Genomic DNA, 25,229 nt, shown 5'->3' with positions numbered 1-25,229 from the left:
GCTTCACAAGATAATAATGGATGGACTGGGGTGGTGTGGATTACTGTGATGTTTTGTCAGCTGTTTGGACTCTCATTCTGACGGCACCCATTCACTCCAGAGGATGAGCAAGCGATGGAATGCGAATCTGATGAAGAAATAAGCTCATCTACATTCAGGAAGTCCTTAGAGTGACTGCATTTTCAGCATCCACCCCCCCACACCCCTTTTTTTTTATTTGGGTCAGCTGTTCTTTTAAATTCAGCATGAAATCACCGTTGCTTTGATTTACTTTAATAATACATTTTCAATAATACATTATCGGTCAGTAATTGTCTTTTACCAAATCCTTTTTTTTCACATGGGAACTTTTTTTCAGTCAAATCTCAATTAATACAGAGATGCGTTACATTACATGGAAGTAAAAATGTGGGCGGATAATGTTGATTTGAAATGAGAAGAACTGTATTGCATAATTGTTTCCTTTAGTTTTGTGAAAATTGTGCATATCGTTTATCAGTTTAGACTAGCTAACGTAAGTGTAAACTCTATAGTTCATTTTAACTGGACATGCACAGCTGCTTTGATGTAGTCATAATGTCATTCCTAAAACGATTTTCTGTTTGTCTTTGTTTGATTTACTGTGTTTTGTATATTGACCTGTTTGATTACAGATAAGTTCATAAGGGTCGTAAAGTATGGTGTACTGCTATTCTTCAAAAAGAGATTGCACATCAAATTTAAAGTGTCTGATTTATCAAGATGTCATGAAATGTAGTAAAATGCATTACTTATTATAATAACACACCGCTGCCGCTGCTCTTATAATGGCTTTAGACAGAAGCGCTGTTCAACACGCAGAACAAACAAGCCGTCTCATGTCCCAGAGTGAGGCGGAAGAATTTCCTCTTTTGCCCCGTCTCCTCCTCTCTGTCTCTCTCTCTCTCCGCGCGTGTCCTTCACACAAACACAGATGTGAAGAATGGGAGCGTGATATCTCAGACGCCTGAGCACAGAAGCGCTCGTTGGCTTAAACGCGGAAGCGGAAAGGTAAAGTCGGCAGCGTTTCTGCAAAGCCTACTTCCTTGAATGTTCAAGTTCCCTCGGAAAACCGAAAAGCTCTTTTGAAATGAGGTTTTTGTCCTATTCAGTTCATTGCGAACGGTTCACAACACAACCGGCCTCGGCGCAGTGGGGCGGTTGGAGCCGTGTTTATGGGTTTGTCAGGAAAAGAGATCAGTGCTTTTGATCTGGTCAGAAAATCACGGTCGCTCATGTTTAGGCTAAATGTATTAAACTGCAGGTCCTGCGCTGTTAGCTCTACGGATGATGTGACTTGTGAAAGGAAAGGTATGTTATTGCTTTGTGACTGACTCTTTTGACTGGACTCTTTTGAAGTGGTGCTGGAAAAACTACTTTAAAACTGTATTCTTTATATCAGCTGGCCTTAACTGTTGTGTACTTACATTTAAATTAATAATGTGATACAATGCACTTATTGTTTACATACATGCTTTTACATTTCACATATGTTTTTGAAAGTACCTATATGTAATTACATCTGTAATTCATTTTTGTAATTATATTTAAAATTACACTATCGACTTACCACTCTTAAATACCACCCTAACCTGACCCGTATCCCACCTTTATTTTAAGGTGTCATAATACAGAGTAAATACCTGATTATGTACTTGGTGGCAGCCATTGTACTTACATAAAATAAAATGTACTTACCATGTAACTAAATTATGAAACAGCCCGTAGTTACAGTTTGTAATTACGTAGATGTAACAGGCTGCTACTGTTACACATATGTTACAGGCCGAGTCTGTTACACAGCTACTTACGCTTAAGTACAATCTTGATACACTTTATTTTAAGTACCTTATACCTGTGTAATATTCTGTGTTTTTAATGTAATTAGAAATGTATTCGAGCACATATGTGACAATCTTTTGTTTACATAAGTAGTTGTGTAACAGATAAATATGTAACAGTAGCAGTTTATTATGTCTACATAATTACAAACTGTTGCATAACTTAGTTACATGGTAAGTACTTTTTGTTTTACGGAAGTACAATGGCTGCTACTAAGTACTTACTACAACGTAAAACATTACAGTGATGTAAAAAAAAATGGTGAAAATGCTACATTAAAAACGGTAACTTCCTGTAAAATTTACGGGAAAAAGCCGTAAGCCGTCATGTTCTCAGAATTCCCTGCATTGCATTTCAAATTTAGTTTGGATTTGATGTTTGTTTTTTTTAAAGTTTCTTTTTAGTTTTTCTTATCAGTTATGCTTATTAAGGTTCTATGTCACAGATAATGTTGTTAAATGAATGTTTATCGCATATTTTGACACTGAACACTATATATTTTCATATTCAAAGCTGTTTGCGATGAGCTTAGGTTCATCATGTGATCAGCTTTCTCATCGCCACTCGCATTTGGTGGTTATCGGTGTGTTTCAAAGGTAAAAAACACATTTCAGTACTTTAATAGCTTGGTATATTAACATTTTGATATGAGTTGAAATTACTGTATTTAAATTTTATTTAAATTTTACTTAAAACCGTAAAAACGAAAAACATTGTTACCGTATTTTTTACAGTACAATTCTGGCAACCACAGCTGCCAGTTTTTCACTGTACATTTTACAGATTTTTTTTTTTATTGTAAGTACATTTTACTTGGATGTCATAGAAAAAAAAAAGATCAAACTTAAAGTGATATGTTTTGACTTAATAAAACATAGTATTGAATCAAATGATTGACTAAACAAATGCAACACCAAATTAAATTAAATTAAATACAAATAAAAATTGTGATTGCAATTTAAAATGCAGTGTTTGTAGGGGTGCGCAATTTGGATGGATAAGTAATGGATGGATACACAAATAAATTATATGATAATATGATGATAAGAAAAATGTGATTGAATATAGCATTGTTAATGACAATAAAATATACATTCAAATATTAAATGTTAGTGTTAAAATAATACTGTCACTGTAAATTAAAAAAATATATCATGTTTTAGGTATATAACAGCAACAGATTTTGGCCTGTTTGAGAATATGTCGATCATGACGCTGATGACAGATTATTATGAAAAAAAACCTTTACTGTTAAAATACATCTTTTTCATTGTAAAATAAAAAAGAGTATTTAATGTAGTAATAATAATAATAATACAAAAAGTACAAAAATTGTAATGATATTAAAATATTTTAATTATATTGTGAAAATAAAACAGCATTTAAGAAAATAATAATAATTAAAAAAAACAACAGATCATGAGCTGCTCACATGTAAAAGAACACAATGCCTCTGAAACAGCTCTGAAACAGGCAGTGCGTATCTTATTTGGAGCCTGATCTCACGACGAAAACATACCAAAGATGTGAAACACGTAGCGCCATGCACGTTCCCTGACGTATTCAATAGGAAATATCCATCTAGTGCTGCTATAACTCTAATGCTCAGTTGTCACGGGATTTTTACCGTTTTTTCATTAAGTTGTGTTTCATTTTAGTGTTCATTTCTTTTGAAAACTGCTGTGAAGTTTTCATCATAAGATTAGGTTGTTTATTTGACAACCAATTGTTCAGTCCTAGTTAATAGCTAGTGACTGCAATGTTTCCCTTGCAACTAGCTGAAATAAAATAGTATTTTTCAAGTTTTTTAATATATATTGTAATTCAGTTAATGTTTCTTGTATTTCAATCAACCAAATATTTGTTTTAGTGTATTTTAAGTTTTTGCGGTAACACTTTATTTTACGGTTACACCTATTAGCTACTTATTAGCATGCATATTATTGGAATATTAGCCTTAATTAGTGCTAATTAAGCAGATAATAATGCCTTATTCTTCATGACTTTATTCTACATCCCCAATCCTACCCAAACCTAACCGGTACCTTACTAACTATTAACTATTGCCTATTCTAAAGTGTTACTGTGCAAACTGTGACAGCAGATTTTTGAAGCGCGTTCGTGGGAAGTTTATCTTTCAATCCAATCTCCTGTATTCTGATTTCAGTCATATAATGTGTTTTATTATGTATAAACCTGTTAGGCAGCCCATTAGCCGAACCCTAACGTCCTGCATGGCGGTTTTATTTAGGTGGTCGCCTTCTGTTCACAACATCTGCTCTCTCAATACGATTCCTGAGAGCCACGGCCCCTCCGCTGCCTCTGCGAAAACTCCTGCTTTATGACAAATGTTTTCTTTTCTTTACCCTGGAAATATCCAAGGGGTCTCGTGTCGACTCAGAAGTCGAGACGGATCTCTCAACGAGTCTGAGAAACATTCTCTTTCACCTGAAATTCTCTTTCGGAAGCGGTGAAGACGCTGAGTGACGCGCTCCAGTTTAAACAAGGCTCCAGGTGACGAAGAAAATCATTAGCGCTGTCGCTTTAAGATGCCTGGCGCGGGGAATCTGCTCTTACATTCCTCTGATTTTCTGTTTGGACAGAGTTGATGATTTTAGCGAAGTTTGCTTTCAGATGACTCTGTTGAATTTCTGACCATCTGTGTTTTCATTGGACGGGGTCCGTTCAAAGCGAAATGCTCATGAGGGAATGCTGGGCTATGTGTGGAAAAGCATACACCGCTTGCTATTGACTCTACTATGTACACTGCTTATAGGGTTAGTGCGATTTTTTTATTAATCTTTTATTGATAATTTTATTAAATGCTTTTATTAATTAAATAGGTAACGCTTCACGATAAGGTTTATTAGTTAACGTTGGTTAACTACATTAGTTAACATGAACTAAGAATCAACAATAATTAATTTCAGCATTTTCTAAAGCAACTCATGAATCCGCATATTGATAATTTTCTGGAAAAATGATGGTGAAAATTCATCTTTACATAACAGGAATAAATTACATTTTTAAAATGCAACTGAAAACAGCTACTTTAGATTTTAATAACAATTTACAATATTACAGAGTGAGCATGAGCACAAAACATTAAAAAATCATACCAATACCATATATTTGAATGGTAGTGCATATTTGCCAACATGTGCATCCCACAATGCAATGCATCTGGCTTTTTAGGGTAACAAATTAATATCAGCAACATATCTGTATCGCTTTCTGTATTAAACATGCTGTGTCAAAAGGTCACGTGACAACACATATTTTTCATAGTGCTTCTCATATTGGTTTTTTTTTTATTTTTTTTATGATGTATATACTATGCAGTATGCAGTGTGCTAGTATTTCATTGAGAACAGTCCAGGTGTTGGTAAAATCTAATAGCAGAATATGTTTTTAGCGTTCTTGATTGAGCCGAATGGGGTTTTAGGTTTTCAGTGAAAAAATGTGAATGCAGCACTTGAGAAAGAAAGAAATAGAGACGGGAGTGTTTTCCATTGTCACTTGAACTTCCCGTGACCTTGGGGTCTTCAGAAGAAAGAGGGCCGGAGTTTTACTGTCACACGAGAGGGTGAGAGCCTTTTCAGTCTTTAAAAATAGCAGCGGGCATTATAAGCGAGAAAAACAATCAATCTCTGTTATTTTTGGCAATATGATATTTTGCTCCGTGTTCCGGCCTGAACGCGTGCGCCTCTGAGAGCGCTCGGCGCTGGGGTCCCAGGCAGGACTGCTGTGTAACTGAAATCCAATCCTGAAAACAATCCATCCGCTGCTGTCCTCTCTCAACGCTCTTTCCTTCCCCCCTCATCCATCATTCCATCCATCCATCCGTCCGTCTATCTATCTCTTCTCATTAACTCCTCTGATCGATAGATCACTTCCTCTCTGCTAGCAAGAAGAAAATAAGAGTTTAAGAGTGGCTGGGTTTCCTTACCGGATACACACACACACACACACACACAGAGCGAGTGAGCTCTCGATTCAGTCTGTGAGGATCTGTGTGTATTTTTGCCTCCTTATTTAAAACTGATATTATCTGTGGATGTTTCCATTTTATGTAGTGTATATTTTTTTACGTATAATGCAAATATACAATAATTAATATTAATGTGCGATATTACATAGCAACATTAGCAAAATGTCTGCATACTTTTACAGTCAAAAGCATGTCATAAATCCTATTGCACAATCCTATTTTCAAGTAAAAACTAAACTTTTGAATTATTTTGGCCTTCACACCAGGCTGAAAAAAAAACGCACGCTTTTGAAAATAGGTTTTAAAGTGCACATTTTTGAAAACAATACCATTATTGATTGTGCAGACCTAAGCAATAAACAAACCTAGTATTTTATTTCCACAAATTATTTCCCATTATCAAAGTTGAACTTCAATATACTAAAATATACATTTTAATGATAATTCAAGTATACGAACGTATTCAAGCTGAAATGAGATCCTGGTTCTTGACTTATTTTGACTGTATCATCAAGTTATTGACTTGAAGCGAAGGTTTACCCCAAAATTAAAATGAAAAGCTGTATAATGACAGTCAATGGGATTTTGAAGATTTTGTCCAATAAAGTGCATAAAAGTCCAATAACGGTGCATCAGAAAAGCAATGAAGTCATACAGTGCATCCTACTATCAAAGAAAGTAGTTCACACAGCTCTTTATAATTTGTGTGTGGAAAAATATCCATATTTCAATCTTTATTAAAGAAAAACAATCTCAGAGGACTTTGATATATGTGTAATGAAAGCGAAGCGTAGAAGACCCTAAGTGCAGTTTATTATTATTATTATTATTAAGTTTACATCTGGATGTTTTTCATACACAAACACATCGATTACATTCAGAAGGTATTTATTAACGTCCCGGAGCTGCGTGGAGCACTTTTTATGATGGATGGATGCACTTTATTGAAATGACTTCAAAATCTGTTGGTCGCCGTTTGCATGAAAATCTTGAACTCGATGCAAAATGTTTTATCAGAGTAGATTCCTATTGAAATGAGAGTTTGTCTCTAAAAATCACAGAGCAACGGTAAGACACTCCTTTAAGCAAACAATAAATCTGGTTTATGCCTGAATCAGTCAGTGGACAGATTAAGCACTTCCTTCACAAAAACTTCATCCCTAGTCACTTATGGAAAGTAGGAGGCTTAACTGGAACATAGCCTGCTTTTCAACAACATGGAGGTTTAGTCACAGTGAACAAATTTTTATTAGTGTTTATTAGTTTTTAAGCCATCTATACGCTACTATATGTCTTTCCTAGCATGAATGTCTTCCACAATACAGCATTGCTTGGACTGAACCAGAAACAAATACTTATGGCTTAAAAATGATTTAATAAATCCATGTTAATAGGAAAAATACTTAGCACCACTGAAAAAGTGGGTGGGCACTTATACATAAAAAAAGTCTATTTATTTTTTAAAAAAGAGGCAACTCCTGCTATAAGTCTCGTCTCAAGGTTTAAAAATCAGCTCAGTAGAGAAAACTGTTTGTCAAGCCATTTCATGGTGCATTTTTCTTATAATAACTGAAGCCGTGTTGCAAAGCTGATCGCTTTAACCCATTGTAATCGTATTAGATGTATTATCATGTCTGAATAGGACAATTGCGAGTTTAGATTCAAAGACGGCATCATGTAAATCATTGAGTGTCACGGATCTCAAGAGACCTTCAACATTCAATCAGCCCTTGAGCAGCAGAGTGGATCAATAGCTCGGCCTCGGGCTCATGCGCTGTAATGTCAGGACCCGGTCACTTGGTCACTTCTGATCGTCTCGTCTTTCGTCTGCTGCCTCCCTCTCATTATTGTGCCCTCTTCACCCTCACCAGCCTGACCCCTGTCGCTTAACTCCATTTGCAATGATTTTTGCAATGAAACAAGTACTTAAACCAGAGGTCAATCAATCACGCATGTAATGCCTCTGTGTGTCGATAAAAATACGTATATAAAGACATTAAAATGATTTTAATTACATAAATGCGTGTTTGTGTAAATATATTGCAATTAATCACATCCAAACTGAAAGGTTTTGTTTGCAAAAATATATGCATGTGTGCGGTGTTTATTTATTATGTATGTAAAATATTTGTAAAATGTTTACTTTTTATACATTTATATATTTATAGTGTTTTATTTCATTATGCATACATATAGTTAATATATAGACATAACGTTATATTTATTAAATCTATACATGCATATGTTTGTATTTATGCATACAAAATAAATATACACAGTACACGTTCATTTTATGCAAACAAGAAACTTATTTTGGATGCGATTAATCACAACTAATCGTTTGACAGCACTACATATAAATGTGTGTGTGTGTGTGTGTGTGTGTGTGTGTGTGAGGCCTTCTACTAAGTGTTGATTTTGGAATTCTGGAATGATATTTAAAACCTAAAAAGTCTTTGCGTGCATATTTTTCATTGCTGTTTTCATGGTTATTAATGTTTCTTCATTTAATGCAGGGCTTCCAGAACGTTTCTGTCAACCAGACCCATTTGACAAAATATTCACATTTACTATATTATTACATTTTCTTGATTGTAGTTGTCTGTTGTCAGTTTATGGTCACATTGTAATGCAAGTATGCAGGTAGACAGATGAAATATTTGTATTATTTTAATTTGTTGTAAACTTTTGAATGATAGTGGTGTTTGTATTCATTCATTCAAGAGAGAAAAAAAAGATGAATCACAAGTCCCGTTGTCATAAGCCCTGCTCAGCCAATCAAATTCAAGAACCGGAAGTGTCTTGCTGGCAATGGGTGCATCATTTGCTCCATTACTACAGGTAGCAGTGTCTTCTCCGGCTCAGATGATTAAAAAACGGTGTTGACGTCCTCAAAAAAAATTGGTCATTATTTCCACGGACACTTTTGCCAGTAACAAGACGCTCGGTTTTCTAGTAAATGCTATATGCTGTCGCGCGCCATCAGAGAGGTCATCGCAAAATGGCCGATCTCCAATTTCCTCTTTTATTCTCTCAGATATCACTGAGGCTAATGCACCTACTGCGGCTGGATCATTCAACAAGCCATGGCTGCTCTGCGTCCTGACATCTTGCTGATGAAGAGGCGCAGCTGGCAATCTAAAGAACGATTTAAAGGTTCATGTGATTTACTCAAGTGAAGACAGGTTCCTGGATCGCTTGGCCTTGGTAGAACAATCAGGTCTTGGGCTATCATGATTGTAATCAGGATTAAGGATGGATACGTGTTTTTGCTTGCGAAATAGTCTCTGGTAGTGTAAACGGAAACCAATATGCATTTTCTTTTGTGTTTTACAGAAGAACTAAAGTCAACTTGGATCATGGGTGGATAAATTATGAAACGAACAATCTTTTAGTCTTCTGTGTGTCTGATCCTCAGACTCGTTTTCATTTGCTTCAGTTTGAGCGTGGCATCCGACACCACGGGGGTTAGGATGTTATAGTTTGATCAGATTTTGTGGCATGCATGAGCTCCGTCTTCTGCTCGTTTAACTCGGGTTACTGTTGTGCAACTAAACATGTACGTGTAGAAGTTCCAAAATCAACATCCTGTTCTGTTCCTGGAACAGCATTCCTATAAACCAATCATGTGCGCTGATTTTATGGATGGGGTTGTGATTGGCAGATGTCCTGTTTGTGTACAAAGAAGGCAAAACCACTGAACTTAAGGCAAAACATTGCAAACAAAACCATTGTTTTTTCAGGCGCTGGTCAGCTATGAGATTTGCAGCTTTGCTTCCATAACTTCTTTCTTTTAGACTAGTGAAAAAAAAAATATTTAAGCGTCTATTTTATTAGTTCTATTTGCATCCTGCACCCACCAGTAATTTATTTTTTTATTTTCTGATCAAAAAGAACAATCCAAAATCTTAAGCTCTAATATGTCAACAAGAAGGATTTTAAATCTGGCTGTAAGTTTCATTTTTTTCTGATAATGTTTGCAAATGAGTGCTTATTTAATTATGTTAGATAATGCCTCACATACATATGTAAACATAATTTTGGAAAGCTGCTTGTTAAATGTAATAAAATAAATTTAATCAAATAATAATAAAAATAAATTAATTAAAATAAAAAAATAAATAAATGAATACAAATTAAAAAAAATACAGTACACAATATAAACAACACTAATGTACAGTATTTTAATATATTATTGACACACAGGTTTTGGCAGTCTTATTAAAACATATTTTTTTATGTAAAACTGTAAGAATCAACTAAAATGCCCCCAAGTCTATTTTCCAGGGAATAAATCATGATAGATGTGTTGTTAAACATTCCGTGCTTCATGTAAATAGAATAACTACACCCTCGATGGCAATCCTTTTGAACATTTTTGTTGTTTTTTTGGCACCGCAATGTATTTATATGTTCACTACTTGTTTCTTTTTGTTCCCTGTGCTTTTTTTTATTCCAGCTACAACAGAAAACAGATTTTAAACTTCGATTCTGGCTGGCTGAACACTTTCTGTCATTCTGAAGCTCTTGTCTGTAATATTTATTGGTTATGTTTCCTAGTGCTTTAATGACAGCAGCATTTGAGCTCCACGGACTTTGTGTTAACCCCGATGATCTTGTTCTCCGGCGTGATTTGAGAACGAGCCAAAGGACATTTAGCCATCTGTACAAAAGAGTTCACATTACTTCAGTGTCTCACATTTACTCATTTGACTAGCGACCAGGAAACAGCAAAGACAGTCATGTTCTTTTACTTGTTTTAAATGACTCTCCTTTCTATTTAAGTCCAGTCCCACACTGTTCTCAGAGGTTTGGACCCCACTGTATATTCAAATATCCTGTGAGACAGGAAGCCCCCCACTGTTTGCCTTTATCTATGAACATTTTTCCTTTCTGATTCTGCCAAATCATTTGACTTCAAGCTGGAACTCTCAGTCTTTCGAATCAGCATGCTGTTCATAAGTGACCTTTCTTTGATGTTTTCATTGAACCGTGTTTATGATTTTTATTGATAGTTTTTTTGGTTGTTTAATTTCGTTTAAACATATGGCCAAGGCGTTGTTTATTGTGGCACTGAATATTACGTTTTTGTAAAAACACAGGGGCAGGATGGGGCCAAAATGCTGATACAGATACAAATTGCGTTTTAATAGCACTGTACTCTTGCCAGGAAAGGAATTAAACGCAGTGTCTTTGTGTTTGACACAGGTCCCTCCTCAGTCATCAGTAATGACGATGACTCTGCCAGTCCTCTTCATCATGTGTCCAACGGCTCTAACACCCCCTCTTCCTCTGACATGAACGCGGACGCCGTCGTCATTGGCATGACCAAGATTCCTGTCATAGAGAACCCGCAGTACTTCCGCAGCACCAGCAGTCTGCTCAAATCTGATACATGTGAGTCTGCCCCTCTCTGTTTGCGTCTTATGAAACTAGCGGCTCCAATAAAGACGAGAAATGTGTGTCTAGAAATGAAGCCCGTCTTTGGAACATTTTGGTCTTTTAGAACGTTTTTGTGTCCTTTTTTGTAAACAAAATGTAATATAAGAAATCTTTCAACATAATGTAATTTCAAATTTTTTTATTTTAAAACTGGGAGTGATATATTCTACATGTATTTTTACAGGTTTATTCATTTGTGAGCACATCTGCATGCACAAACACACAGCATCTTAAATATTAACTTAAGCCCTCTTCACTTGCCTCTCATTTTTCGTTCACTGTGTGCTTTCCTCCTCAGTCTGGTTACTTTTAATATAGGGTTATGGTGTACAGTGAGTTACTGTAGATCGATGCAGCCTCATCATCTAGCTCTCTCTAATGTAATCAGCTGACTGGCTAGTTTTTCTTCAAAAGCATTTCTTAATCACATTAAGGATAAATCTCTAAGAGCGCAATGTCTGTTCAAAATCTTCTCTCTCACTCTCTCTCTTTATCTCTCTCTCCTCCAGCACACTAAGCGCCTGATTAATCTTGTCTTATCTCTGTACTGTCCTCACTCTCTTAAGGGACGCATGGGATGAGAAACATCTCTTTTTCCACCATTTCTGAAATAATCTCTACAGTACACCTTTTATTAAATTATGTCCAGTGTCCGGAATTGCATGTGTCTCGTGCAGCTCATAAATGAAGCTCGCAGTGTGTAGTAAAAACAACAGGGCATCTACAGAACACAAAACGAGGTATTTAGAAGAACGTTTCAGCTGCCCATACAATGAAAGTCAATGGGTCCAAATGTTTTAACCACAAAAAATCCTAAATCCTAAAACTAGAAAGAGAAATAAAAATATGCAGCAGTTTAATGCTTAATTTAAATTAGTCAATCACGTATATCGCCTTTGAATCAAATATGGTGACACGTCAGTAATGTCAGAGTTTGATGTCATTGAAGATGTGTGTCACATAAAAGAAACGTCAAAAATGTGTGATGTTGGCGTTTCTTCAGGACCAGGATTGGGATCCACTGAGGTAGACATATCCCATGCTTTGAAGGAGAAACCTTGACTAGCTGCTTCAGGTGTGCGTGATTGGAGTTGAAATCTGTAGGATGGTTGGAATCCCATTCTCTAGTCTAAACAATATTATTTTCCATTGGGTTCTCACAAAAACAGCCTACTCAATATCAGGCTTAGTTTACCCCAAAATGAACGTTCTGTCAGTGATTACTCACCCTCGTGTCATTCCAAAACCCGAAGACCCTTGTTCAGAACACAAATTAAGATATTTTTGAGCCTCCACAGACAGCAGCACAACTGAAATGATTCCAGATTCAGAAACATAGTAAATACATCAGTAAAACAGTCCATGTTGTAAACTTCAGTTTTGCAACTCTATGAAAATACTTGTTTTTGCACAAAGAAAACAGAAATAACATAATTTACTAAACCGTTCTTCTCCCCGGCGTTATGTCTTCCGCCATTTTGGAGATTACGTAAGAACATATTGGACATAATCAGCATTAACGTTTATAGGGAAAACATGCGTATGTGTTGTGATACTCTCTAAAATGGTGGAAGACATAATTCTGGACACAAGAATGTTTGAGCAAATTGTTATTTTTGTTTTCTCGTAACATCGCAAAACTGAAGTTGAGCCACAGATGTCACATGGACTTCACTGATGTATTTACTATGTTTCTGGATCTGGGATCATTTCAGTTGTGTTGCTGTCTACACTGATGTTTTACCTTAGACCTGCCCCGAGTGAGCTGCCATCAGTCCGCCATTGTTTGGGCGCCAGAGCCAGTGTAGACAAGCATGTCTCTGATTAAGTGATTTAGGTGTTATGTTTTTGGATGTAAAAATGAACATAGCAGTCTTCATTTACTCCCGACATCTGAGCCGCTGAAGACGCAGAGGATTATGTTTGTTTTCAAGGAAGTGCGAACACTAATTAAGATGATATTTTTGACGAAATCTAAGATCTTCCTGACTCTCCATAGATAGCAACACAACTGATATGTTCAAGGCCCAGAAACATAGTAAAGACATCAATACACTAGTCCATGAGATTTACATTACAGAAGAAGCTGTGGCTCGAACAGCTATTTCTGTACTCTGCCATGCAGGTGATATCCGATTTGGATTACTAATGTTTTTTTTTTGTTTAAACTGTTTTAGATCCATGTGCATATTTTTTTTTAGGATTGTAGATTTACAAAAAAAGAGAAAACTCAAATTGATAGAATACATCCACATCACTCTAGAGAGTTTGTTAATGCTGACAGAAGCACACCAGAGCAGTCCAGTGCCTGAGGCTGCTCATATCCCTGAGTTTCCTTTGCCAAGTCATATCATTGAGGCTTCTCCAATCTGTGAGATTCCTGCATTGGCCATCCCAGAATGACCTCTTCCTGAGGACCTTGTTCATGAGGACCTTGCACACAAAAAAATGTACTTGATTCTCCATTAACTGAGACCATTTCTGCATTTCATATTTTTTTCAGGCATCTTAAGTTAAGTTCCTTATGTTTCCTGACTTCAACACCCCACTGAGTCTCCAGCCTTCAAAGTCTTCAAGACTCAAGTCTCCAGCCTGTGACACACAATTTCAAGCTCCACAGTCTCAAACTATGTTTGGCTTCAATCCCATTACACTATTTTGGGATTGAAGGTTACAGAGTTGAAGGGCGGTGCAAAATGACCTTAAAGGGATAGTCTATTTCACATTTTTCTCATTATTCACTCACTTTCTTGTTGTTGCAGATATGTACGCTCTTATTTTAAAACATGAAAGTAGAAATTAGAACCAAGAGGTCTCCCAAAGCTCGCAGAATTGAGGAGAAATAAGTAAAAACAATATGTACATGTAAATGAAGAAAAAGACTGCAGAGATAAATGGCAAATCAACAGTTATACAGCCCATACAGTTAAATTAAACTGCCTTTTAAACAATATATTGAACATTGTAGAAGAAAAAATGAATAACTTGTGTTTAAGACCAATTTTGACCAGTTATTTCATTTTACCCTCTCCATTTTACCCTCCAATTATTTTAGTCACTTTTCTCAAGTGCCATTACAACTCACCACTCCAGTGATTCTGGTTTGAGGGAAAACACTCCAGTTTAAAAAGAACAAGCTTTTTCGCTGCAGCCATCTGCCTTGATTGCTTTTCTTATTTTCTTGTAATATTCCTGTCATGAGCACCACGAACATGAATAGGCAAAGTGGTATCGGCGCACTCTTAACCCACCACTTTTGGGTTGGTGATAATGATAATCAAGCCGAATCAGGTCAAGTCAACAGTGTCTATACCCAGAATAGCATTAATGTTATTAATATGCATTACATTCTTTCAACAGTTGTTCAACACATTAAGAGGCACAACATTGTACTGAAAAGGGAACTTGGAGAAGGAGCGTTTGGTAAAGTGTTTCTTGCTGAATGCTACAACCTGTCCACAGACCAGGAGAAGATCTTAGTGGCTGTCAAGGTTGGCTATTGAATTAAGTGTTGATGTTGGCATGCTAAACTTTAGGTTGTCAGTAAAGTCAATGTATTTGTACACTTTTTTGTTTTTAGACTTTGAAAGAGGCCAGTGAGAATGCCAGGAAGGACTTTCATCGTGAGGCCGAGTTGTTGACCAATCTGCAGCATGAACACATCGTCACGTTCTACGGCGTGTGTGTGGAGAGCGACCCCCTTATTATGGTGTTTGAGTACATGAAACACGGCGACCTCAACAAGTTCCTTAGGTACAGCTGCCTGAACTTTGTCTGTGTGTATGTTTGTATTGGAATCTCATAATGCTTAGTCACATCTTTTGTATAATTGCTTTATTATTCCTTGTAAATTAATAATTGCACATAATTTTTCATGTATAAAATATCTAATGCAGAGGACATCAGCCAGTCAAAGCATAGAAATTTAAGTAATTGGTAAACACATTCTCTCTAAATCCAAATGATCTACCAGCGTGCTTTTAGCCAGTCTCTGAAAGTTTGTGCTCAACTGTGGTCTGGTTGAAGTCATTCCTTGTTGTCTGTCCACCCGCAGGGCTCATGGTCCTGATGCAGTCTTGATGGCTGATGGACAGGTGCAGCAGCAGGCAGAGCTCACTCAGTCTCAGATGCTGCATATTGCGCAGCAGATCGCCGCGGGCATGGTGTATCTGGCTTCCCAGCACTTTGTTCACAGAGACCTGGCCACACGAAACTGCCTAGTCGGGGAGAATCTCCTGGTAAAGATCGGAGACTTTGGAATGTCCCGAGATGTCTACAGTACGGATTACTATCGGGTAAGGTTTGCTTTCTAGTCACTGTGTTTTCGACCCAAAATATTTTGGATTCTTAAATTACACTTAATATACATTCAAATTCCATTTATTTTTACATTAGTAATTGTTATTTTTGTATTATTTTTAAATATTAAATAAATAAATACAAAAAAACTAACTAAATAAATAAATAATTTTAAGTAATGTTATGTATATATAGTGCTGTCAAATGATGAATCATTATTAATTGCTTCCAAAAAATGTTTTCTTACATAATATATATATTTAATATGAATATATATTTATTTAAATACACACACAAATGCAAATATAAGGGTGAAATGTTACATTTATATATAAAATACATTTATGTTATATTATGCTATAACGTATGTGAATATACGTACATGTAAAAGCATGTAAATATTTTCAAAACATATGCTGTATGTGTTTATATACACACATATCTATTTATCTATATATCTATCTATATATATCTGCCCACTGATTCAGATTTATTAATCCATTCTGTTACAGTTTCATTAGTCGGAAATTAATGCTGACTTCACAAGGACACTTAAAGGCGTATTCAAGTCCTTTTCCCAGTATATGTATAAATCAATATGCTTCTCATGTTCTTTGCTCTACACTGTCTACTGATCACTAAATACCAGCTATTCGAAACACTTTGACCCTACCGGCTCTCTTCCTGTATGATGTCAGCAGAATTTCTGTGTGTGTGTGTGTGTGTGTGTGTGTGTGTGTGTGTGTGTGTTCTGATTCAGTACCGTCAGTAAGTCTCTCCCAGATTAGGAATCAGGGAGGAAAGTGGCGTGGGAACAGGAAAGAGGGGTTACTATGGCAACAGCAAAGAAAAAGAATAGAGCGCTTGCGCTGTCAGATAGAAACTGAAAAAGTCATTAAAGTTCTCTCATTAGTATTCACCCCAATATTCAGCATGAGGGCCTACGGAAAAGGAGAGGGGCCTAAGTTAGGGATAAAAAGTTAAAACAAACAGAAAAGACACCGAAAAATAATGGCTAGAGAGAACAATATCCAGAAGCATTCGAAGAGAGACTGACAACTCAATTTATTCTTTGATAGCATGATGTTCTTTTATTGTGTTCCATTCATGCATTCAGCGTGAATCATCTATCCAGTGACTGAATATGGGTTGAATGATGTTTATAAATGCAGAGATTAGATAACTCCCTTCACCGAAGTTCATTTGAGTTCATTTATCTCTGAATACTGATGAATATCATGACACATCTCCATTATATGAGCCTCCATTGAGATTGAAATGCAGGTCAGTGGATGTGTGTGTGTGAGAGAGAGTGTGTGCTATGTGTACGCCATTGATTAGGCCTATAGAACATCAGTTTCCATAGAAACAGCTGGTCAGGCAGAGGCTGATGGGTGGAGTTCTGTTGTAAAAGCATGTTGTATAACCACTGAACTTCACATTAGTGCATTATAACCCATATTCAGAACTTTGTAAACATATTTAATGATCGTCATAAAGGCTTTACCACATATGTCATCCCTCTTTCTCTGCATATGGTCACAATTATTACTGTTAACTAGAACTTTTACTTTAATAAAGTAAAGAATTTGCTGCTTATTCTAACAGTTAATAAGGTAGTTGTTAAGTTTAGAAATGGAGCATGATTCAGGAATCTAAAATATGGTCATGCAGAATAAAGCATTTATAAGCTGAGCTGGGTAGATTTCTTAAAAATATGGATTTCAAATGACATGACAAAAATTTTAGTTATTTAATTAAGATATTAAACATTTCAGGTAAATTAATCAGACTACTTTTTTATTAGTGTTAGATTACTTTTAAAAGATGGAAAAAGAGGAATTAGTGATATAAATCTAAAAATATAAATAGGGATGTTCATTTAAATATTATGTGAACAAAATATAGCCATGAAATCAACAAATAAAATAACTTTAGTCCGAATACAAATAATTTTATCTAATTGCAAATATTTTACACTAATATGCAACTAGTTAATAGTAAGAACTGGTCCCAAAGCCTTACCAGATCTTTAATAGTCGATATTGTGATCTTTTTAATTTTAGCATTAATACATATAACACACTGTCTTAATACACAATCTTGGTCATATTGTATCACTACACATTATTCCATTATTTAAGGAAAAATATGTCTTTCTAATCCTTTATCCAAATGTTAACTTAATACACAATCTTCTTATGAACCAATCATTTCAGCTTCTCATCTTGAGTTTAGTTATATCACAATAATCATCCAGCTTTGTTCTCCTGTATTTTATAATGTACATATATACATACTCAAGGCTGTTAAAGCCAATCCTACAGCCCTAAACTGGCCTGCAACAATATCCGGCTTTGCCAGTAATTGTCCACCTAAAACCAGTTAAGAGAAATTTAAACTGGTGCAAACTAGTCTGAGCTTTTTAGCAGGATGTTGTGTGGATAAATGTGTGTGTGTGTGTGTGTGTGTTCGATTGCAGGGGAAAAAGGTTTCTAATAGCGCTTTCGTTGTAGACCATTTTTTAAGTGACCCTTCCAGTCTGCAGCTCCTCTATGGGACCAGTGAAAAGCCTAAAAGCTTTTGACCTTAATATTTGATGAGTCCAGTATGTTAAACCAATTAATCTGAGACTAATCCACATACTGGACCACAATCTTATAATTAATATTTCAGAGGCAGCGCATTATGGAGAAAGCTAATAAATGAAATGATTGGTTTTGGGGTTGAGCTCCAGGCCAGACCAACTCCCCAAGCTTACAGCATCCAAATCCTGAGAGGCGCAACTTACGGCACCATCTGAGGTCCTGAACTGGAAATACTGTCAGCATTTGCCTGAGAGCCTTTTGGACTGAACAATGCTCCACTGTTGACTCTCTACTCTTGCTTTAAAAGTCTGCATGGATCTTATCCATTAGCACCTGTCAGACGCAGGGGGTTTTGTTAGAGTAGCTTGGCTTTATGTATCTTTTGTTTTGTCGACCACAGTTAAACATATACAATATTCAGTATTCAGTACTGTTTTTTTATAATGTATTACATTGTTTGGTCATTTATTGATTTGACAGATTCAAACTCACGTCACCTACATCAGCATCATGACTTAATATGCTGGATGACTCACTGTGCACTGTTTTACATGTATAGGTTGGAGGTCATACCATGTTGCCAATTCGCTGGATGCCACCAGAAAGTATCATGTACAGGAAGTTCACCACGGAAAGTGATGTCTGGAGTTTGGGAGTGGTGCTGTGGGAGATCTTTACCTACGGGAAACAGCCCTGGTATCAGCTGTCAAATAATGAGGTACTGACATACTAATATCTTCAGTTCATACCAACACCATCTCCACAAAATGCAGCACATTTTTTTAAATACGTTTAAGTCAACAAGTTTGATCCAACTGTAAAATTTGATTTGCCGATGGATAGCTCAACTCCAACACTAATTAAACCGAGGCCAGTTCAATAAACACAGCCACTATGGTAAGACTGTGTCTTAAGAAGTCATCCGACCAGTAACTATTCTTACTTTTCAGATTCAAATTAGACCAATATATTGGTTTCACTTTATTTTGGTGGAACATTCTGTTGACAATAATTAACTTTGCACCAACACGTCAACTAACTGTTAGTAGTGTTAGTAACAGTGTTAGTAGAGTATTAGTAGACTGGTAGGGTTAGGGTTATAATAAGTTGACATGTTCTTGAAAAGTTACCTATAGTCAGTAGACTGTGTGTTTACTAGATCATCACAATAAAGAGTTAGCAGAAAATAATCAGACAGTCTATTTATACTCTAATGAATGTTAGTTGACATGTAGGTGCAAAGGTACTTATTGTCAACAGAATCTTCATAAAGGGTAATCAAAATAAAGTGTTACCAATATATTTAAAACAAAATTTAAGTTAAGACCAGTCTTGAAGAAAACAAAAGACTTTTGTTAATTAACTTTTTATCCCTTAATTTTTAAGACTAGCCTTCATGCAGCTGGCCCTTGAACCAGGTTATATATGTCTCTTGAAAATCACAGGCATGTTGGAACTGAAATCTGCACAAAGTTAGACTTCCAGGACAAAGGTTGTCCACCCCTGCTCTAGATACCACCCAGAACACCCAAACAAACACTTTGAACATATTAGCAAGCAATACAGAATGTGTCGGTACATTAAATACACATATTGTACACCTAAAGTGTACATATTAGTACCTATATGATACAAAACTATACTTTTAAAAGGTATTACCCCATTGGCAGCTTTAGAACAGTAACCGCACAGAACATATAAGCAACCAACTAAAAGATGACAGAAACTACCCAGAACGCCCTATGACAGCTAAACTCTATAGAACTCTACACCTTTGTCCTGGGTCCACAACATCATAACCAACCAGAAGAAACCACTTAGAAGACCTCAGCAATCACTTAACAAGTCCTGCATCCATTTACATCTCTGTTTTCTCATCAAACAGTCCATGTTTTCAGTAACATCCTGTCCAATCCTGAACCCGGAGGGCCAACTTCTCACAGATTTCAGTTCCATCCAGCTCCAACTCCCTTGCCTGGAAGTTATTAGTGAATCTGATGACCTTGAATCTCAATTAGCTGGTTCAGGCGTGCTTAATCAGGGATGAAGCTAAACTTTGCAAGACACTGCAAGAACAGGTTTTGACACTCCTGACAAGTCTACACTTTAAAAACTTTTTTCTTTCTCTTATGTAGGTGATTGAGTGCATCACCCAAGGTCGCGTCCTGCAGCGACCCCGGACCTGTCCAAAGGAGGTGTATGACTTGATGCTGGGATGCTGGCAGAGAGAACCACACTCCCGACTCAACATTAAAGAGATCCATAACCTGCTCCTCAACTTGGCCAAGGCATCACCAGTGTATCTGGACATCTTGGGATAAGAGAGCTTGTATGTGGGACTGCCCCCTCCTCTATCCCACCCAAAATCTCTTTCTTCTACAGCTTTAACATCTCCTTCCTCGTCAACCCCACCTCTTCTCAATATAAAATGGAAATGGGATCTTGTCCTTGTACAATGACTACAAATGATGTATTTCTGAACAAAAAATGGATCGAATGGAAAGAGCCACATCGAAGTGACTATAGTTTTAGCTACCAAGAACCACATTTTTCACCCATCCTCAACATCTGGAGCAAGTTCACACCTGTAAATTCCAGTTTGGGAATAATGCATTGAGGACTTGAGGAAGGGCATCCCTCTTGACAACAGCAGCTCCATAAACAATGACCATTTACAAATGCAACTCTTGCCCATCAGATGATTCGGTCCTGTCGAATCCCACCCGTTTCATCCTAAATTCGATACAAAGCACAGAACCTGAAATTAGCATGGTGATCAACAGTGAGAACTGCGACAATATCTATACGTATTCATGTGTGTTTATAGAACTGGAAGTTACCAACGTAGTTTCACAGTTGAGTGACTCTAATTAAAGCTTCTGGACGCTGACAGGAAGTTGTTGCTGCGGAACTTACCTGAAATGGAGAAGTAAAATGTGTCTGGATCACAGGCATTATTTATAGTGGGACATGTCCCAACCACTTCTCCGTGGCCATTTTTTTCCTTCCATGTTTTTCCCACCACTTTATGAAATGGCTTGCAGTGGACTTCAATTGTCAAGCAAGGGTTTTCCATCTGGTAGCGATCTGGTGATTGAATAGGTTATGAAGTATGATTTTTGGACATTTCTACACATCATGTCACATTTGACTTTTGACCTGAGCAGATACTCTCCTGCTGACCCGATATTTATAAGATCACGTCCAATTATTTGTGCATAACCTTAGTAATATTCATAAGCTAAGCCTTCACCATTTTGTGACGTCACAACCAGCTCCTGTGTCCACCGCAAAACACCCATAGTTCACTATTGAGGGCTAGATGGAAACATTTGAGACGTTGCCGTGCCTCAGTACCGTCCGCTTGCATTTCTTACAGGAGCTTAATTACGCAGAGTGCCCGATTATGATGGTGCGGGCTGAATTACGACCTTTCTTTTTCTCTTTCTCGTTCGCGATGTTTTACTACTGAGTGGACGCACTAATGTAGTACTCAAGCTTCGGGTTGTACAACTGCTATAGTGTAATATATATTTCATTACAGGACAAATGTCTCCTATTAGCAGCAACTCCCTGTAGACTCATATGCGCTATAAGTGGGGAAAAGAGGAGAGACGGGAGGGGACAGGATGGATAGAATGAGACGAGGGGTGGAAAATAATGTTAAATAGAGATAAACATGAGTCACCTCACTAAAACCCACATTTCGTCTTCCTTTTATCGTACATAAATGATTATATCTATTTATCACTATAGAGATCCTATCCCAGCATCCTTTTCGTTTGCGTTCATTATTGCACCGTCAGTCCCTTCTTCCATCGGAGACTTTGCACAGTACACTCAATACCGTATCTTCAGTTATGAGTCCCAAAAATCATTTAAGTTTGGAGGTAATTTATTTACTTATTTTTCGGAATAAGAAATGTAATTTTTAATATATGTAACTGTAATATTTTATTTATTTTTTACTTAATGTGAAGCATTTTTGTTTTTGCCTGTAAATGGTTTTATTTAAAAAAAATATTCTTAGTATTATATTTTTTTCATACTTGGTTGGGAGTGCATATAGAGGTGGTTTCTGGGTTGATGGATTGGGATGTGTTAATGAAAAAAAAAAAGATTACATATTCTGGGTAAACGACGAGAAAACTCCAGGTTAGATGTTCAGGTTACATTCACAAAAGAAGCCTACAAAAAAGAAGTCTAATTCTGAATTATGGCAGTTTTTCATGATCATTATGAACATTTTCCCCACACACCTTTAGCAATGTATTTTCATTATTCTCAATGGTAATTCTCATTACTGTAATACAGTCATTTTTACTGTAGAACAACGTTTCTATTTAAATTTGCATAATTGCACATTATTTTATCATATGAATGTCATTATTTTTTTTTTATTACAGTGATAGCTATATATATATATATATATATATATATATATATATATATATATATATATATATATATATATATATATAGCAATGGGGTAAAATGTGCTTAATTGTCATGAATTAATTTGTTTTTCAGTGTTTTCAACAGTGTTTTAGATACAAATATGAGTTTCAATGTTTCAGATTAGTCTTGCCTTACACAAACATCTCCGGTTGTCCTGCGACAGAACAATAAACTGTGATATCAAACACCTTCCTCTACATGTACAGAACTTCTTCTGATGTTTCAGAATGTCTATAAGCTAAACTACCTTAAACAAGTATTAAAGTCAGCGTGAAAGTAAAACCGACCCTCTTTACTTTCTTAGACTTTCCTGTTTTATGCACATTATTACACGCGTACAAGTCATTGTGGAACTTGCCTCTTCTGCTGGCATCGCCGGTCACCAACTGACATCGGTAAAATGGCTTTTCATGTTGACTTTAAGCCTAGTGACAACAGAAAGAAGATTTCTGCACAGTACCAAGTAGTGTGATCATTTCATTTATGGAATTGTGTTATGCGTTCAGCTACAAAAGTACAATCAGATGTCCTCGTCTGTATGAGATATATGGACCAGTCAAGTTGTCCGCCATTGTATTTAATAAAAGTGTAATGTCTTACCTCATAATGAGTGTGTGTGTGTGTGTGTGTGTTATTGTGACAGTGAGTTATGCGTGTGTTTATAGGCCGGTCAATAGAGGTTCATACAGAGTGCTTTGACAACACGTATTGACCTAGAGGCACTAAAATGCTTTATTGACAGCCATGTTTTTTATGTCTTATTGGCCGGCAGCCCGAAAATCTACTTCATACAGTAACGTGATGGAGACCAGAGCGAGTTAATAACAATTTATGATGAAACGGCACGATCTATAAAGTTTATGTAGCATTAGTGTTGCTGTTGTTGATCTAAACCTTCAAGAGAACGAAACAAGAACTTGTTCCAATTCCCGTTTCACTGACGTAGGCAGAGGGGGAAAGAAAGGAAGGACTGATCAATCGGCGGATCGATGGCTTGTTTTGACATTGTACATTAAGACCTAACTAATTGCCGGAGGGCTAAATGCTTTTAAAAACACATCCATGGCGCTCAGTGCAATCACTTGGCTTTTTCAAAGCGTAGCAGAATTCTCGAAGGACCAAGTGCGTGTGTGAGCGTGCAAACAAGCGCAGCTCTAAACAAAGATCATCATTTCAAAGCAGTTCTTGCAGTTTTAGTAACGTTTGTAGGCTTAGAAGTCTTGAGTTACATCACGTCAATGGCCATGCCATATTAGTGCTACAAGTCTCTTAATAGCATGGTTTGTTGAGGAGAGGGGGTACAAAAATTGCGGGATTCAAGCCAAGAGATGGTCCAGTCGCTTTCTTCAAACCTGTGTGATTTTGCTTCTCATGTCGAACACAGAATTGTTTTCTTTTAACATTTTTTTCCTTCTCTTTCCCTACAGTGAAAACCAGAGTTGTTTCGGATCCAAAGTTGTTAAACACTTTTACTTTTTAGGTAGTTTTTTTTTTTTTGGATGAACTATTCATTTACCAATACTCAAAAAATAAACACGCAGACCCATTGTCGTTATTGTTAACTATTAAAGGCATTTAAAACATAAATATTAGATATTAGAACAACTGAAATAAGCTACAATTAGTAAAACTAAAATTGAAACAAAAATAAATAAAATAAATATACCCCCTCCAAAAAAAAAAAAAAAAAAAATAACATGTATATATCTATATCTATATCTATCTATCTATCTATCTATATATATATATATATATATATATATCTATCTATCTATCTATCTATATATATATATATATATATATATATATATATATATATATATATATATATATATATATATATATATATATTGTGACGAGTCGGCTGCCCCTCCCCTTTATTGTCATCATCACCCCGTCCTTTATTCGCCGCCCTTCACCGGGAGTGGGCGTGTCTGAGAGGAGGGGCGTGGTATTGGTCAGGTCTGGCGGCGTGTGACGAGGCACACCTGAAGTAAATTGAATCTTGTCACAGCCGCCGTTAAATACCGAGCGCGCCACTCCTCGAGAGACCGGTCTCTTCCCCCGTGCACGCACGCTGGTGTCCTCGTGGTTCCGGGAAGGGCTCGTGAAGGAACTCGCCACGCCGCCGGAGAAGCGCGCTGCCGGACACCGTAGTCCAGGCGATGACTGCGCACGTGTCGTTAGCGCCTCCCGCCACAATATATATAAATGATAATTACCTGTTTTGTTAGGCTGAGAAAAAAAGGCAAATTTGAAACTCTTTAAGACAGGCCCTCCTCTTCGTTTTCACCTTGAATCCTCAGAGATATTCACTTTTACTCCAATACATCACGTGGAGCTTTTGTGGTCTGTTTAAATAGTAAACACAAATCCGTCCTGATGCCGAGGCTTTTTTTTTCTCGGAAAGTAGGGAAGCTCGTTTGGGATATTAACATGTCCTGTCTATTCATCAGACTGACCGCATTAGCAGCTGCTTAGTGTCAACGTGAAGAGAGAAAACGGTTGCTGACAGCAGGCTTTGGGTGCTCGGAGTCGATGTGTTTCACCACAGTGCTGTGTCTTTAACTAACACGTCCCACAGAGCACGT

General features: G+C 36.7%; 1 protein-coding gene across 3 annotated transcripts in view; it reads left to right on the top strand.

Annotated features, from left to right (window-relative positions):
• The window catches only part of ntrk2a (neurotrophic tyrosine kinase, receptor, type 2a), a 40,038-nt gene extending 16,789 nt beyond the window's left edge, over nucleotides 1-23,249 (top strand). For all 3 annotated transcript variants that reach the window (XM_043247068.1, XM_043247067.1, XM_043247066.1), the window contains 6 exons: nucleotides 11,060-11,248; nucleotides 14,654-14,784; nucleotides 14,874-15,046; nucleotides 15,348-15,588; nucleotides 18,740-18,898; nucleotides 20,316-23,249. In XM_043247068.1, the coding sequence (XP_043103003.1) occupies nucleotides 11,060-11,248; nucleotides 14,654-14,784; nucleotides 14,874-15,046; nucleotides 15,348-15,588; nucleotides 18,740-18,898; nucleotides 20,316-20,501 (1,079 nt within the window). In that variant the 3' untranslated portion in view covers nucleotides 20,502-23,249. The remainder of the gene's footprint in view (nucleotides 1-11,059; nucleotides 11,249-14,653; nucleotides 14,785-14,873; nucleotides 15,047-15,347; nucleotides 15,589-18,739; nucleotides 18,899-20,315) is intronic.
• Nucleotides 23,250-25,229: the final 1,980 nt, after the last annotated feature.

The sequence above is a fragment of the Puntigrus tetrazona genome, chromosome 8 (genome assembly GCF_018831695.1).
Source record: "Puntigrus tetrazona isolate hp1 chromosome 8, ASM1883169v1, whole genome shotgun sequence".
NCBI lineage: Eukaryota > Metazoa > Chordata > Actinopteri > Cypriniformes > Cyprinidae > Puntigrus > Puntigrus tetrazona.
The sequence above is the reverse complement of the archived record's forward strand: the minus strand, read 5'-3'. Positions and strand labels throughout refer to the sequence as shown.